The following is a 17,141-nucleotide window of genomic DNA, read 5'->3' as shown; positions in this document are numbered from 1 at the left end:
GTAATTTTTAATAGATGCTCATGAGTAGTTAAAAAAAAGTGGGGGGGCAGGGAGATATTAAAAACCTTAGGGCCGTAATATGCCATTATTGATTCTTTATACTGCTTTGCTCTTATTTATTCTGAACTAAAAACTAAACTCACTAAATAAATGAACAACTATATAAAACTAAGAGCATTTTAAAAACCATTCTATCTTATAAAGTACTACATTCTTTGCTCACAAAAAGACCATGGGGTCATTTTGGTTGTTTGTTTGATTTTTAATGCTGCATCCATGAAAAATTTCCTTGTCTGCACTGTGTTTTGCTTACTATGCCTGTTCCTATGACATATACTTTAATGACTTGAAATAGTTTCTACAATTTTAAATTATATTTAATATTTATGTGAACCAAAACTTTAAGGAAAGGTAGTACTAAGGAAACTACATACCTACCTAATGAAACTCCAAAATTACTGGTCATTTATATTTGACTGGAATAACTAAGGAATTATGCTTGAATGTGAACACTCAGTATCCAATTATAATTCCCAACACTTTCAAACAAAATCAGAAAGCCTCGTAAAATTTACATTAAGGGAGCAGAAAATCATTGCTATCCCATTTCTACTGATCTTATTCCCAGGCCCCTCCCTATGCCTGGTATTAAATTAAGATGCACAGTGCTGCTAGGGTAATTCAAAGTTGCACCAACTTCTCTGTCCCTTTTTTTTGGTGTCTAGGCCAGACTTTCCCCAATGACTCAGGAGATATGATTTGCTTAGAAGGAGGTGATCTCAAACCTTTTCTCCTATCTCCTGCTGGGCTTCAGGTTTCTACCAATAGCAAACAGATATCACAAAAATGATTTGAGCAAGAAGCTATTTAGGGGAAGACACTGATAATATCATATCGAAGCTGAAACTAAGTTGATTGTTTAATAAGAAAAAAAAGATAAAACAAGATCAAATAAATACTGTAGAGCTCCAGGTAACATAAATAATGAATAAGGAATAAATCCTACATAAACTACCTTGTCAACAATATCTTTTCCACTAGCATTTACTTTCTGTAGATGCTTTTTTAGCAGGCAATATTGATTAATGGTCAATTCTTACCGGGACAGCTGCCATCAGTGTTGGTTTCAATATGGATGTATCTCCTTTGCTTCCTTTTTTTATTTTTGAAGACTACAGAGAGAGAAAAAGTTATCTATATAAAGTGATCCTTATTTTAAAAAATTCAATGAAACTCTTAAGAAACACATTACAAAGTCATCATTTTAATTCACTGATATTCTAAATAGCACTTAAAAGGTAAGTTCCTTTAGAATGATTAACTGTCAGCCTTACAATATACTGTCATACTGAATGAAAATTGTGTTAAAGATAATTATGATTTTTTAGTATCTCAAATCACAGAATTTAATTTACCTGATCTGCTAAAGTCTGTGGTGAAGAGTAGCCAATGCAGCATCCATGAGAAAGACAAACAAGCTCAGCACTTAATTCTAAAACATGGGCCAGAGGCAGATATCCAACGTAAACATCTTTCTCCCTAAAAGAAAAGGGAGATACAGGAAGCAACAGTCAGGTGCTGTTTCTGTGAAAACGGGAGTGAGCTTTACCCTCAGGGCTCAATCTGGGCTCTTTGTGTGTGTATGCGTGTGCGTGTGTGTGTGTGAGAAGAGAGAGAGACAGAGACGGACACTGAGGGTGTCAGGGAAACGAACTATAGTACAGCTCAACTAAAGCAGAGGAGGCAGACACTGTAAGGAAGTGGCTCCTGTTTCCAGGTCCTCCTGGAAGGCACTCACTAACTGTGAGTGCTGCAGAAGCAAAGCGCCACGACAGAAGAAATATGGGCTTGGAGGGGGGAAAAAGAAAATGAGGGTTCTTTTGAAGGACAGAAGAAATTCCCCCAAGGAGGAAATGGCCTTTAAAGCTAATTGGGCTATCAAACAGGAGAGTTCAAATAGGATCCACAACCGTCTGCCAGGAATCTCAGGATGAGATTCTTGTTCTGAGAGTTAAATTATACCTTACGTAATAAAATGTATATGCATACATATCCATATATTTCAAGAACTGCTCCCATTCCCAGAAGGAATTAGTTGCTCTTAGTTTTTTTCTGAAAGTTGTGCACACACAAGAAAAATTTCTCTCTCCATCCCCAAATTCAATTCCACAGTAACATGTGTGTGTATAATTTCTGTGCATCCAACCACTGCACGAGATCAGTCATCACAATATTGATTCCATCTCTGAGAATGCTAGCTTTACCACCCCTAAAATTCGCTCCCATCTGGTTTCCTCCATTGGTCTCTTTCCCATCCCAGTATACCCACTCTCCCCCAATACTACTGGAATGTGTCTTAAAAAGAAAAATCAGAGACTGAATACAGAAGCTCAATAAGCATTTATTGGATATATTATTTGTTCACTTGAAGTATAATATTTAGGTATAAAAATGACTATGAAGCTAACAACACCAACTGATTAAAATAATTTAAGTCAGTTAAAGTTTGCACTTTTAAAGTAACAAGTAAATATTAACAATGATGTCTATCAACTATACTTTAAAACCCCAACTCTAACTATTTTGTAATTTTAATGTCCTTTTCTTGAAGAAATACCTACTGTAAACAGACTCTGAAGGACTCATTTAACCGTATACTAATAAATGACACAAACATTAATGTAACAACAGACATAAATACTGGACTACCCCAAATTTATTTACTATGACATACCCCAGTTCTGGAATCCTTTCTGCCATCCCAGTTATACCAGCAATAAGGTTACTATGGGAGATCATGACCCCCTTTGGAAGTCCTGTGGATCCACTTGTGTACATGATTACTGCAATATCTGAGGGCACTGGTTTGCTATGAGGTTTGTTTTCTGTATTGGAGAAGAAAAACACACATACTTCTGAGAAATTTAGCTGTATCAACAACTTTTTCATAATCATCTATTTGTCTGAATTAACGACTATTAATTGGGTTCATACAAGCTCAACAAAACAGATCAAGTCCCTGCACATAAGAGACATATGCTATCGGGACAGACATAAACAAATCTATAATGTTATAAGAGCTATGAAGAAAAATAAAGCAGGGAAAGGTGAGAAGATGTTAGGAAAAGTGGCAGGATATGAAGGTGAAGTAGCCGCCAGCACCATATCATGCTGTCTCAGAGGCCATGCGAAGGACTTTGGATTTCACTCTGGGTGGAAAGCAATGTTACTTTGAACAGAGGCTTGTCATCACCTGTGACAAGGATCACTTTAGCTACTGTGTGGCTACCTAACTTAAAAAGGAAAGAAAGGAGGTATAGGGAGACAAAAGGCTATTCCAGCAACTCAACTAAGAAATAAGGGTGGTTAGACTAGGGTACCTAGACATTTGCTACAAAATGTTCTCTGCTTCAGAGCAGTGAAGTTAACATGGCTATACCCGGAATCCTGGATTAAAAGACAATGTCCCTCATTTGCACAAGCCTAAGAACAGCAGCCAACATCCTACAGAGGTGACACAGTAAGAAAGACTAAGAGAAGTAGGTCATGGATAGCACTGGTGATCTGCCTGAATTAATCTTGGAACTACCCTAAATGTGGTCTTCTTAAATAAATGAGGAAAACATTTTAAACATGTTCCCAAGTGAACTCTTTCTCTCCTACCTGTCAAGATATATTTCTTGACAATTGTTATTATTCAAGTTCTTGCTTCCTAATCCGCCATTCACTCCTTCATCCCATGGCACCATTCTCCTCTGCCACCAGCACTTAGAAGCTGCTCTCTCTCAGGTGACAATGGCTAAGAAGTCCAACGGTGCTTTTGCAACCCCTGCATCATCGGACTCCTCCAGTGCCCCTGGTCCTGCTGAAGACTCCTGCCTCACTGAGGGGCTCCTTTCACTCGGCTCCCACGAACCACACACTGCGTGTCTTCTTCCTTCTTCTCTGACCAATTCTTGGTGGCTTTTGGAGGTACCATTCTCTGTGGGTGACCTCACCTACTCCCACACCTTTAGTTACAATCTGTTTCTAGCTTCTAAATCTTTTAACTCCAAATTAAACTCCAGCGTACTAGACTTGTATAGGCCACTCCCCACTACAAAGCTACATCTGAATGTCCCACCAGCACGTAAATTCAACATGTCCAAAATTAACCTCAGCATAACCCCATTCCCAAGCTGAGTGAATGTTTACATGTAATTCATCACTATGTTTCCAACTATAAAGAAAGTAAAGTCCCACCATCCTAACACCTTTTGTGATATCCTTAAACATCAATATATTCTCTAACATCTTCTGACCCTTATTTGAGAGTGGGAATTTCCAGTTACCATGCCTGGGTGTGCTAGTTGGAGGATAGAAAGATGTCCCCTCTGGAAACAACACAGTTGGAGCGGAAAGTAAAAGGAGGGATGCAGGTTTAGACACTTTACATATCTGTTAATACTTACAGATAATTCACATAGGGCAAGTTTAATGGCATTATTTGTTTAAATTTGTTTAGACAAATAATGGCATTATTTGTTATTTGGTTTAAAGACTAACTTTAAACCAAAGAGAAAAAGGGAAATGGGAAAACTGTATAATGTAAAAAGTATTTTAAATTAACTTCAAATAAATACTACTTTTAGAACATTTTAATAAATTAATGTTCATGTTTTTCCTTAAGCTTTTTTTTTAAAGGGTAGATGACAGTATACCTAGGTTGACCTTTCTTCCCAAAGTAATGGCCTAAGAAACTAGCTTGTCACTTGATCTAACTTTAGAATCAAATATCTGGAGCAATTCTGGAGAACACGGTCACTGCAGAACGTACATGAGGAACTGGGAAACCGCCACATACCCACGCTGGCCTTGGCTCCCAGAGCCTGCACTGCTGCCATGGTGTGCACGATGACACCCTTGGGGAACTCAGACCAGGTCGGTGGCTTACCGTCCACAGTGATGATGTGACGCAGGCATGGGACTAGAGAAACTATATCCTGGAAAAACACAAGCATTCGTTGTAATTCTTCATTACTCTTCATTAAATAGCTTGGCAAATAGTCCAGGACACAAGAAAAGCAGTTTACCATATTCAGAAAATCGTTAATTTCTTGCCTCAAAAAAGCAAGGGTGGGGTGTAGTGGTATGAATACCCCTTTTTTCAGATGGAGAACTACTGGTCTGAAATATAAGTTACTGTTTTATTACATTAGATTTTCTGTGTGTACCCTTGTTCTTTGGAAAATCTTAATCAATAAAGTCAGTTCCTTACAAAAATGGGCATGCAAACACACACTGCCTGAACTACAGGGTAGCCAAACATTCCTCATGCTTTTAAGAGGCAAATAAAGATACAGGGGGAGAGGAAGGGAATTCTCTTATAAACTTGCATTTAAAAAAAAAAAATCAGATATAATGGTTTTCACAGAGTTGTCTAGAGACGAAAGCAACCCTTCTCCTGTAGTTCTGTTAAGCCTTTTTCTTCCCTTTAAAAAATTCTGAAACTTGTAATGACTCAAATGCTTCAGAACCAAGTGAATTACTAGTTTTAAAATAACCCTTAAAAATTAGAAATTTATTGAAAATAGACTAGAAAATAGATGAGCACAATAAAGTTGTAATCCCTTCACCTTTGACATGGACACATTGACAATTAATTTGTAGCTCTCTGCGCTGCTTATTCACAAATATATATGAAATCCACTTTTTCTTTTCTAAAGGAGAAGAATAAAGTATGATAGTCCCACAAAGTTTACAGAGATATGAAGGATTTTAAAGATCATAAAAGAACTAAGTACCAATAATGAGCTCATGACACTGAAACTTCTCAAGTATGGGACAGTTATTAGAAAACTAGTTCTCACCTTCAACTTTGTTTGTAAGAGTTCTTTACTAGTAATGATGTTGGTCACCTCTGTTTCATTTAATCCATGAACAATCGCTGGACCCCCTAGAGTAGCATACAACGTAACAACTACAGGGAAAAGAAGGGCAAGTCAAACATTTGGACATTTCATGGAAATACTAAAAGGAATTAAATAAAGCCTCTGACCGTGGATGGAGCATACTAAACCCTAAATTGTTAGATCCACAGTTTGTGATCTAATCATGCTGTTTTTCTAAATTATTTTAATATATTAACTAACATTATGCCTACTCACCCTTCTGTAACTTCCCCCCAAAATTGCAATATTTTAAAATTTAAAAAATTTTTATTTTATTTTGTTTTACCTATAGATGCTATTCTGAGACTGTCATGTTGAAAGGAATTACATTTGACTTCTAAAATGTCACAGTCTTAGTTGTTAACTGCTTGATACTAAAATATGAAAAATATACCAATAAGATAACACACTGAATGTCATATTTAAGATATTACTTGTTAAGAATATAGCATGAACAACTGGTAATACCGCTTATGCTAAAGTAGAAAAATCTAAAGAAAGACATTCTTAGAAATGTCGAAATTAAATAATAATGATGAGGAGGAAGAGAATTTTTATTTGCTTTCTCCCTAACTCAAAAAAGTTAGACTTAAAGTCACTGTAAGAGATAATTAAAGCTTCTTAAAAGAAACATACTGTAAATCCAAACCTGTGACAACAAAAAGGTATGCCAGCTTAAAAAAAAACAAAACAAAAAAAACTGCGGAGGCTGGGCTTCCCTGGTGGTGCAGTGGTTGAGAGTCCGCCTGCCGATGCAGGGGACGCGGGTTCGTGCCCCGGTCCGGGAGGATCCCACATGCCGCGGAGCGGCTGGGCCCGTGAGCCATGGCCGCTGAGCCTGTGCGTCCGGAGCCTGTGCTCCGCAACGGGAGAGGCCGCAACGGTGAGAGGCCCCCGTACAGCAAAAAAAAAAAAAAACAAAAAAAAAAACAAAACAAAACAAAAACTGTGGAGGCATTTACAGCAAGAAATCTGATAAAAGTATCTTTTCTGTTTCATCTGAAGGATAAGCAATGTCCATATTTTGCATATTTGGCACCAAGACCTCTGAACTAAGCCTCCAGGACTACCTCACAGACTGAAGCATCACAACTTCCACAGGTTGTGTTACAGTTACAACATAAAAATTATCATTTAACGGAGCAGTTAGGTTTGAGTATTGGAAGTGTTTTAGAGGCCAGCTGTTACTGACAGAAGTGGCATAACGAGATGACACTAACTTCCAAAGAAAATTCTGAGAGGGGGTAGCAGAGCAATGACCCACAGGTATAGATCTAGCTCCCCAGACCCAGAGAGTCCCCTCTGAACAGGTTCAAGTCCCCTTACTGCATTGTGTAATTTGTTCCATGATTGGTTCCTTTTCCAAAATAGATCAATAATTCTAAGCGGTAACAAGGAGTTATCCACTGATTGGACACAAGGTAAAAATTAACATCAGAATTTTAATCTCTTGGGAGCAAATATTTATAATAAAAAGTGAGTATCATCTCTCCCACAACAACACTAGGTCCACGCTTTGAGAAGATAAGAAAGTCCACGTACGCTGAAAATTATACATGAAGCAGGCCTGTGCAGCGATCATCCATTCAGCCCTGGTTTCACAGAAGATGGCAATGTTGGTCTTTGGTTTCTGACCCAATATCTGTAAGCCATTTCCGAAATTAAAAGCTCTAACGAAGACATCTTCAAAGGACAGCCAATTATAGTTCCCAAGAATAACCTGATAAAACAGAAAGCATACAAATAGTTTTCAAATTAACCAAGATATTAATTTCTAGAAAGAAGCCAGGATGTGTTCCAAATTTTGAAAAACCAGAAAGTTGTGTTTGTATGTAAACTATTTTGTTCTAATGAAAAGCTGGAAAGTGAGTTTCAAGTGAAAAGTCTATTTTGAAAATTAGCTATTTTGTGATATCTTCTATGACAACTCAAATCTTTAACTGTAATTTGGGGGTGGGGGGTTGTTTTTCTTTTAAAAAATTATTCAAGGTTTGACAGGATCTTAAATGTCAACTTTCTGGCCAAAGGCACATATATTAATAATTCATTTATAGACTTCATTTACTTAAACAATGCAGATGTTAGTTTATAATTTAGCCTAGTGTCAAGTACTACTGATACCAACATTTTACTTTCCCTCTACTTACGAATTCCTGGATTTCAATATCAGACAGTATAACATGATTCACAAACAGAAACTGGCAGACCCAAGCTAACAGAAATGCTTATGGCCACTCAGTTGGAACTGCCGTAACTAACTGGATAAGCAAAGTAAACAAGTCTGTTTATACGACCAGGTGGGGAGCTGTTATACTATTTTCCAGAGTCCCTCTGTTGAATGCCCACTGGCGTGGCAGGGCTTTCGACTTTTATTTGTGCAGGTGACATCAAGGCTCACATTAGTAACAACCCCCTCTTAACTACCTTCAGGAATTTTCTCCAACTTAGATCAGACCGTAAATCCCCAATTATATACAGATTAGATAGAAAGCTGTTCTTGCTGCAAAAATATATAGACAGTTCCCACACATGGCTGCGTCACTAACATACATCTCTCATGCCTTAAAACCACCTAACCATATTCATTTTCAAAAATGCTTATAATATTTAAGAGATTTCTAGAAACAGAGGTTGGATGAAGATACAAATGGAAAAAGTTAAATACTGCCCTCTAGTGCCCTATTCCAAACTGGACTTGAGAAGTAAATTTTCATTTTGTTGGATAAAGCAGCTGAAATTAAAATGCTCATTTAACTTTAGTGGGTCTCAAACCCTCACCCTGCTCTGCACCCCCATGAAATGCTCAGCACGCAGAGCTCCAATGGCTTCAAAAGGAGCTCTGCAGCGGTGAGAAGGTAGATGAGAATTTGGCCGAAACGTGTAGGAACTGGATCTACCATTATTAAGAATTTCACACCCCAAAGATAGGCATGAGCTACCTCCTAGATTCTAGACTCTAAATGAGTTTTGTAAATTTCAGGGACTATATGTGTTCTGAAAAAGCATTAGCTATAAAACCCAAATACGTAAACCCAAATAAATGATGGTGCAAAGAAATCAAGCCATGAGTTTAATTCAAGTGTAACCAAAATCTGAATTTAATTCTTTAAACCACTGAATTTTCTAGGAGTGATCTTTCCCATAAAGATTACATTTAAGTGACCCTACCTACCCCATAATTTTATCTGACTTGTGCTAGAAAAGGTTTCAAATCCTAACTTTGTCCCTACCCTATGGTTAGCCCAACCTGAGATTAAACTCATGTATCTATTCCCTGCCTGTACTGTAGAACACTGCTGAAGAACACCAACCAGGTGTTTTAAATCCAGGATCACAGATCTCACCACCCAGCAATCCTATTATGCTTCCCTGGTACATTCATTTTCTCACCCTCTGAAATGGCTATCTGAAACCTTCTCTCTACTCAAATATCCTCTACCCTTTCTCTCCCTTCTCCACTTCCATGTGACGATACTATCTCACACTCCACTGAGAAATCAGAAATTAAACAGAAACTCCCTTACCTTTCTACCACCAAGTTTAATAACCTACATACACCTGTACCCATAGCCTTTGCAGTCCCTCACGGTATCACAGTGGCTGAAGTGTCCCTGACAAAAGCTCGACTCACTAGGACTTTAATTTGAAGAGCTTCCCAAGTTTCCATCTCTAGTCCTGACCACCCGTACTTGGATATCCAACCTACTTTTTCACTTGATTATGCAACTAAGATGTCTAACAGATATTCCCCCAATGCAACCACTTCCCTCCACCTGCACCCTGTCCTCCTAGTCCATCTCTCCCCTGAACTAATGAATGCTGACTGGCCAACTTCCATTCTTATTCCTTTAGCCCCTTCTCCCTACAATAGTGAGTTTCTGAAAAACATAAATCAGCTTACTCCTCTGCAAGTGTTTTCCCTTTCCAGTAGGAATGGAGTTGGAAAACCTTACCCTGGCCTACAAAGCCTTAAAGGTCCTAGACTTTGCCAGTGTCTCTGTGCCCATCTCAAAACCTCTGTCCTGACTTTCTATGAATACAACTTTGTCTTTTCTGTCCTTCAAACAGGCAGCGCAGGACCCAAGACGAGGCGAAACAGGTGCTCAGGGCACGAAATTTAAGGAGGCACTCAGTCTCAGGGTCTGAATGCCGTCATGAACTTTGCTCCCTAAGTGCCTCCCCCAGCTGGGCTCATTCCTGTTTTAGAGCCACTGCACAATCCTGTCCCACTGCAAAGAAGGCTCGTTACCCATATCTTCACAAAGCTGGCCCCTCCGTGTCCTTCAGGCCTCCACTTAGCCGTCACTTACTTAGAGAGGCTATCACTGATCTCCAATCAGCTTTCTTTCTTCACGATAGTTAATAAATCTGTTACCTTATTATTTATTGTCTCTCTTCCTCCCATACAAATACAAGACCCAGAAGAGAGTAATCTGTGTGTCTTGTTCATTATTGTCCCCTAGTGCCTAGGACGGTACTAGCATATAGTAGGCACTCAGCGATTATTCGCTAAATGTGTGGAACGGATCGGAGTAACGAAACAACTTCAATTCACTCTGGGCCTCTTGAGTCTTTAACCTCTCCTCCAGCAGCCTCATTTGTTTAAAAGATGGCTTTTTTTTTAAAGGTCCATATCCACCTGATCATTTAACTCCCCTGGCTTCTTTTGTTCTCATCACCATTCAATCGCATACACCCTTTGCCACCACCTCTTAAATATTCTTACCTGTGACCCATGAGACATAAGTATGTTTGACTGTCCTAAGAGTCAGGAAAACGCATGCCCAGTGTGGCTACGTGAACGACCACCGGGGAGTCTGAGCGGTTTCCTCATTTGTAAACCTAGTTGGGGGCTAAATGAACCCTACAGTCACTTTCCTCTCTCACATTTAATTGCCTGTATTGTCACTCTGTGACAGGTGTGACATACACATATGTAAATATCAATGTTGTCACTCAGACTATCACTGCCTGGGACACAGGAACTTAATAATTTACCTTTGTTCAGGAACCTATGAAATTAGATACCTTGATTATGCTGATGAGGAAGGCCTCTTATGTCAAAAGAAAACTATAAAAATAAAATGGAGATAAGATACAGAACATTCTATAAAACAAAATCACACAATACTTAACCAGTCAGGGCGCTGAAGAATGAGATATTCTATAAAGGTTAAGTCTTCAGGTAGCTGAGTTTAACCTCTATCAGCACTAAAACTTTTACTTTAACCATTCAGAACAGAGATATCTCAAAAGTACATACTTTCCTACCGTCAACAAAGTACATCTGGCTTCATTTAAGCTTTCCCTCTGCAAATGAAGATCTTTACAAACAAATTATTGTGAGGGAGCCAGAGAGAGTGAAAATATTCAAGAGATCCGGACAGTTGGTAATAACCATGACGACGACAAGGGCAGCTAACCTTTACTAGTGTTTACTACGTGCTAGGTATGCTGTAAGTAACTCTCACAATAACTCTAAGATAATTACTATTATTATCCCTATTTCACAGATGAGAATACCGAGGCATAGACAGAATAAACATAACTTGCTCAAATCCCACAGCTATTAAGTGACAGACTAGGATACGAACCCAGGCAGATGTATTCCAGAATCTAAGTACTAAATCACAACACTCCAACTGCACTATAGGAAGGAGGTGAGATGTTGCTGGGCAAGTGAGTAAGGTGGCCTGATTAACAGCTGTAAAATATCATTTCAACTGCTGTGTTTGAATGGATTATAGTAGAGGCAAGAGTGGAAGCAGAAGACCTGATTTTTTTTTTTTTTAAAAAGGGAGGCGGGTGGAGGGAACTTTAGGGGGAAATAAAAAAAATCAGACTCCTGGTTTTTGACTTGAGCCATCTGGTACACAGCGGTGCCTTTAACAAACGGGGATGACAGGGAGAGGAGCAAGTATGGAAAGGAAAACCAAGCGTTCTGGCTGGGGAGAGTATTAATATAATAATCAACCACAAATTCTGGCCAAGAGATGGGCCATTATTTTTTATATAAATTATGTAAATATCCTAATAAGTCAAAAAATAAATGTCATACACATATGCAAATAGGATAAAAACATGACTCAAGAAAGAAATAACACAAAAGTAGGCAATGAGGAAGAGGAAAAGAAAGCTAAGTCAACTCCTAAGAACAGAAATGAGTATTTCTAGTATCTTTTTGCATCAACTTAGAAGGAATGTCAGTCATAGTGAAACTTCTCTTTCTAAGCACGATGACTGCATAATCCCTTCTAGTTTCTTCTCTCTAAGGTGTGTAAAATATGTAAGAAAAAAACGTAAAGCATCTCCAGAAGTTAGATCACTAAATGTTTGAGCTGGTCTTGTGTGTCTTCTGTTTCACTGCAAAGTTATTTTTATTCTTTGCAACTCTGTTCTAATTCAGGTACATGTATTTTTAAAACGTTCTGGAAACTGATCATTTCATTGTTAATTCATTTCAAAAGACATCGGTACAAGCACTTGCTGCTGGGAAGGCTGGGATCAGGAGCCACTGACACACGTTGCACACGCTTCACTCTGCCACCATTTTATAAAACCATATGAGACTTAAAATGACAGCACGATATAGTCCTGGAAAAGCTGGCCAAGCCTCAGGAACACAGCCGCCTCTGTTTCTTCGCCATTTGTTCTTCTGTTTGTGCCCCTCGGGAAACTTGTCTTGGTGAAGCTGATGGCCGCACTATCCTGGGCATAATTACAGCGGAACCATCACATCTTCACTTACCTTCCCTTGGAAGCTCAAAACAGACTTTTAGGATAAGATGGAAACAAAGCTTCAGAGTTCATTCATTTGAAATAAAGCTTTGAGCATCTTTGTTTCAACCATGCCAGATACACTCTAGGGTTAACCCCCAAAGCTCAGTCCCCCAAAACAGGGAGAAAACTTTTAGATATTGCTAATCACTAGCTTTATTTTCCAATATAAGATTATCTTCAAATATGGAAACTATTAAATGAAGATACACTCCATCAAGATTACGTACGTGTTCCACTCTTAGTAAGCTCTCTGAGCAGAGGCCACACTGCCTAAGCAACTCCACTTCTACATCTAAGGGCAGGTTGTGAAAGGTTCCCTTTTCACTATCCTTCCATAGCAGCAGCTGCTGCTGCAATACAATGGGTGTTAAATAAGAAATCAAGGGCGGGGCAGCCTAGTTTAATACACAGTGGAGATACCCCCATCCAGTCTACAGAACACTGCTACAGTTGCAATGCAGACCAACAGAAACTGAAGTCTTAGCCAACGAGTGGTATAGCACACCTTCTCAAGTAAGGCTAACGGAAAATATTTGCTTCGTTTGTGATACACAAAACCTACTTTCCCAATGAGTCTAATTTCAAACAAGAAAAAATATGTTTTCTACATCAGAGTTTATATTAAAGACTTCTGAAAAAAGTTTGATGAATCACAAATGCGAAGTTAATGGCAAATGTCAATGGAAGGCACACCCTCTGACACTGATGTAGTATAGACAGAAAAGGGTGCTAACTGAAAATGGTTTCTCTCACCTTCTAACTTTTCTACTAGAGTTCAAATATTTCTTTGTTGAATAAACAATGAATACAAAGGCACCACGGTCAAGACAGGGAGGAAAGAGCCACATACTTACTCATTCACACACTCTCTCTCTCTCTCTCTCTCTCTCTCTCTCTCTCTCTCTCTCTCTCACACACACACACACACACACACACACACACACACACACACACACACACACACACACACACACCATGCACGGGGCATAAGAACTTTGCTTGTGTCGGGACTTCCCTGGTCGTGCAGTGGTTAAGACTCTGTGCTCCCAATGCAGGGGGCCCAGGTTTGATCCCTGGTCAGGGAACTAGATCCCACAGGCATGGCGCAACTAAGAGTTCACATGCCACAACTAAGGAGCCAGTGAGCCAGAGCTACGGAGCCCATGTGCCACAACTAAGACCCAGCACAACCTAATTAATTAATTTTAAAAAAAAAGAACTTTGCTTGTGTCCACTGCATTATCTGGCCACATTTAAGGAACAACTATGATAGCTCTAGGATTTTATTTTGTCCTAATTATACTGACACCTGAATTAAGAAAGAATTTCATATTCACCGTATTTTTCTCCTTTTTATATACTTGGGAACCAGTCTGCTGATATGAGTACTGGATGACTGAAAGTGCTAGCTCCATAAAATGCATGTAGTATGTGCAGGATACTAGAGAAAAAATCAGCTTCCTGCTAAAACAGGATTTCTGTTATATATGCTTACATTAAAAGTAAGAGAACCCAATCTTTGAATTCAAATAGCAGTAGGAATTGTCAAAGGACAAAAATGAATGTTTATTTTAGATACAAAAAGCACAGAAAAGAAGGCAGAGGAGTGGAAAACTTTAGCACTTAAAAAATGTAGTGTTTTCAGTACCTTTTATAACTACCAGATCTCGAAAGACAGAATCAAGGATGGTACACCATAAAAAGTAGCAACTAAATATGACAAAAATCAGACACCGTTATGATAAAGTGTTTTGCAAATTATAATCTATAGGCTAGAGAAATCAAACATGCTTAACTACATGACTTCAATTTCTTGAAATGTGCTGTTAACTAACCCCAGCTAGATCTTAATTTAGCAAAAAAAAAAAAAAAAAAAATCATTTAGGTGAGGCAAAACTAAGTCACCAAAAGAAATAGGGAAAATGCCTTAAAAGTAGAGTGACCACAGGATTTATCCAAATCACTCTGGCGACTGTAGGGGGCACTATTAATGCCAGAACAACAAGTGTAAGTCAGGATGGTTCCAGGCACAAGATAAAACATCACTCCATTTGAAGGTTAGGAACACATACAGATTCTGTTGTCTAGAGTTAAAATAATGTTTTTTAATTTCTAGGCGTTACTGATATTAACTTGCATGCCATCTCCTTTATGTTTAGAAGATGATGACTGGAATTTGTGTGGTAAGTGGCAAAATTAATGGACCATTAAGTTAAACAACATCGTTCTCACTCCCCTCCCCACATTCTGCAGTAACAGGAGGAAATCTGAGCATTTCATTCCATAGCTGTGCTTATTTGGACTCTCCTCCAAGATCTGAGAGTTCCTTCATGATTAACAGAAAAAAGACAGCTGGAGTCAGATGTAGTTGGAAAAAGAGAGTAAGGGAAAAACAACTTTGCCTACACAGGTATTAAACCTATAACCTCACCAAATTATCAACTAACTACAGATCATCTTACTGCCTCTAAAAAAACTTTATCTTCAATTTTCACCTACCAGAGCTTCAAAAACCGTTTCTAAGAAACTCACATACCCAAGTTCATAAACAGCATTTTCATGACATTTCTATACTTATTACCCCTCACGGGCTGCACTACTCCATGATATAAGTCTTTAGATTCATTCATCAATTTTGCCCAGTGAATTCCCAAGATGATAATAAAAGCTAGAGCATTTACACTAGATACCACAAACTGTTCCACACACATACTTGTAGAACGTACACACACAAACACATACACTCTCACTCTCTCTCACTCCCTTTCTCTATCTATTAATCCTCTCAACAACTCTGAGCTGGGGTTAGTTTAAGGAGTATGGAGCTAGACACCCTGGGCTCTGGTCCCAGCTTCACCACCTGCTAGCTATAATGCCCTTGGGTCAGTTACCTAACCTATCTGTACCTCAGTGCCATCATCTGTAAAGGAGGGATATCCCGATCACACTAACCCGTAGGGCTATTTTAAGTCTTAAATAAGTTGATATGTGTGAAGCTCTTAAAACAGCCTGGCTCATAAGAAATGCTAATAAATGTCAGCAATGATCATTACCCTCCATGTTAAAGAAACTGAGGCAAATTTGTTATGTAGCTTTTCGGAAGTCACACACAGCTAGTAAGTGGCAAAGCCGAGATTCGAACCCATAGTCTGTAACTGGAGTCCAGGCTCTTAACCACTGTTACACTGCCTCTAAGGAGGTCTTATCCTCTGTTTCAAATCAATAATGGCAAGTTCTATATCTGTGAAAAGAAATTCTTAGAAAACCAAAGCACTTGCCACAAACCAAAGTACCAAATCATTAAGTATCCAATGGAACCTACATTATAATCAGAAAGAGCAGGTCACACCCCAAAACCCAGAGCAATCTCGAGTTCACAGGTGCTTCTGGAACTACCAGGGAATATAGTTTCAAACCCCAAACTGTCCTAGACATTCTATTCCAAGTCCTGGTAGCCATTCAGGCTCAGAAGTGCCCCACACCAGTGAGTGATCTCAATGTCTTCGTGAAAATTCGGAATAAATCCATGCCAGGGGTACAGAAGGAGAAAAAAGCGCAGTCTAGTCCCCTTCTAGCCCGTTTCTCCTGCCACATGCGCAAATTCCAATAGAAGCAGGCCGTGCTTGTCCCCCGCCACCACTTCTAAGCAGACATTGTATTCAGAGCGAATTCAAAGGCAATAAAAGACCACATTTACCTTTTTAAAAATTTTTCCATTTGGTTGCACTTCATCTTCCTCATTTAAAATTTCACGTGTTCCCAAGAGTCTTTTGTCCTTGAATTTGTTTTTTGCGTGCATAAAAACTTTATCTAGCGTATCACATCCAGGGTATAATACTGAGGCCAAACCATCCAAGCTGTTAACAGATCTGTATGCAGACTCAGGTTTTGAATTTACAGGCTTTGCTTTAATTTGGTTTGATTTTTCTTGTCTTGACTCAGACAAAAAATAATATGGAATGTATGTTAAAATAGTATAAAGTGATATTATAAAGTGTATGAAATATAAAAGAATGGGGTTGATGGTATGTTTTAGCTTCATAGTAGATGGCTTTGAAGACACGTGGTTATTCATAGTGCTCAAAAAGTAGAATTAACAGATTTCCATAAGAATCTAGAAGTTAAAGAAAGAAAGTTATTAGTCAAAAAATCATTCTTAAATAACTTTAAAGAAAAAGTCTTCATATCAGATAGGCACACGATTTTTTTTCCAGTAAGCAGCAGCTAGTATACTGGCCACCAGCAATGTCCTGTCCACTCCTGATATTTATAGGATACACATTTATGCCATATCTATTAACAATGGGATTTCTACAGAAAAGTTTCCACATCATTCTGTAAACGGGTGGCTTTTCCAACCTAACCCCAAGTAACCACAAATACTTCCCAGTGGTGAAGAGGAAGCAAGCCAGAAGACCTACAAGAGAATGG

General features: G+C 38.7%; 1 protein-coding gene across 4 annotated transcripts in view; it reads right to left on the bottom strand.

Annotated features, from left to right (window-relative positions):
* Positions 1-17,141, bottom strand: part of ACSL3 (acyl-CoA synthetase long chain family member 3) — a 97,080-nt gene that overhangs the window by 28,913 nt on the left and 51,026 nt on the right. For 3 of the 4 annotated variants that reach the window (XM_024124546.2, XM_028482140.2, XM_028482141.2), the window contains exons 2-8: positions 16,408-16,824; positions 7,473-7,650; positions 5,850-5,959; positions 4,844-4,982; positions 2,735-2,885; positions 1,416-1,539; positions 1,101-1,172 (exon numbers count right to left, since the gene is read on the bottom strand). In XM_024124546.2, the coding sequence (XP_023980314.1) occupies positions 1,101-1,172; positions 1,416-1,539; positions 2,735-2,885; positions 4,844-4,982; positions 5,850-5,959; positions 7,473-7,650; positions 16,408-16,785 (1,152 nt within the window). In that variant the 5' untranslated portion in view covers positions 16,786-16,824. The remainder of the gene's footprint in view (positions 1-1,100; positions 1,173-1,415; positions 1,540-2,734; positions 2,886-4,843; positions 4,983-5,849; positions 5,960-7,472; positions 7,651-16,407; positions 16,825-17,141) is intronic. The other variant, XM_055090206.1, reaches the window with a different exon arrangement.

The sequence above is a fragment of the Physeter macrocephalus genome, chromosome 2 (genome assembly GCF_002837175.3).
Source record: "Physeter macrocephalus isolate SW-GA chromosome 2, ASM283717v5, whole genome shotgun sequence".
In the NCBI taxonomy this organism is placed as follows: domain Eukaryota; kingdom Metazoa; phylum Chordata; class Mammalia; order Artiodactyla; family Physeteridae; genus Physeter; species Physeter macrocephalus.
This window is presented reverse-complemented; position numbering and strand designations above follow the sequence as displayed.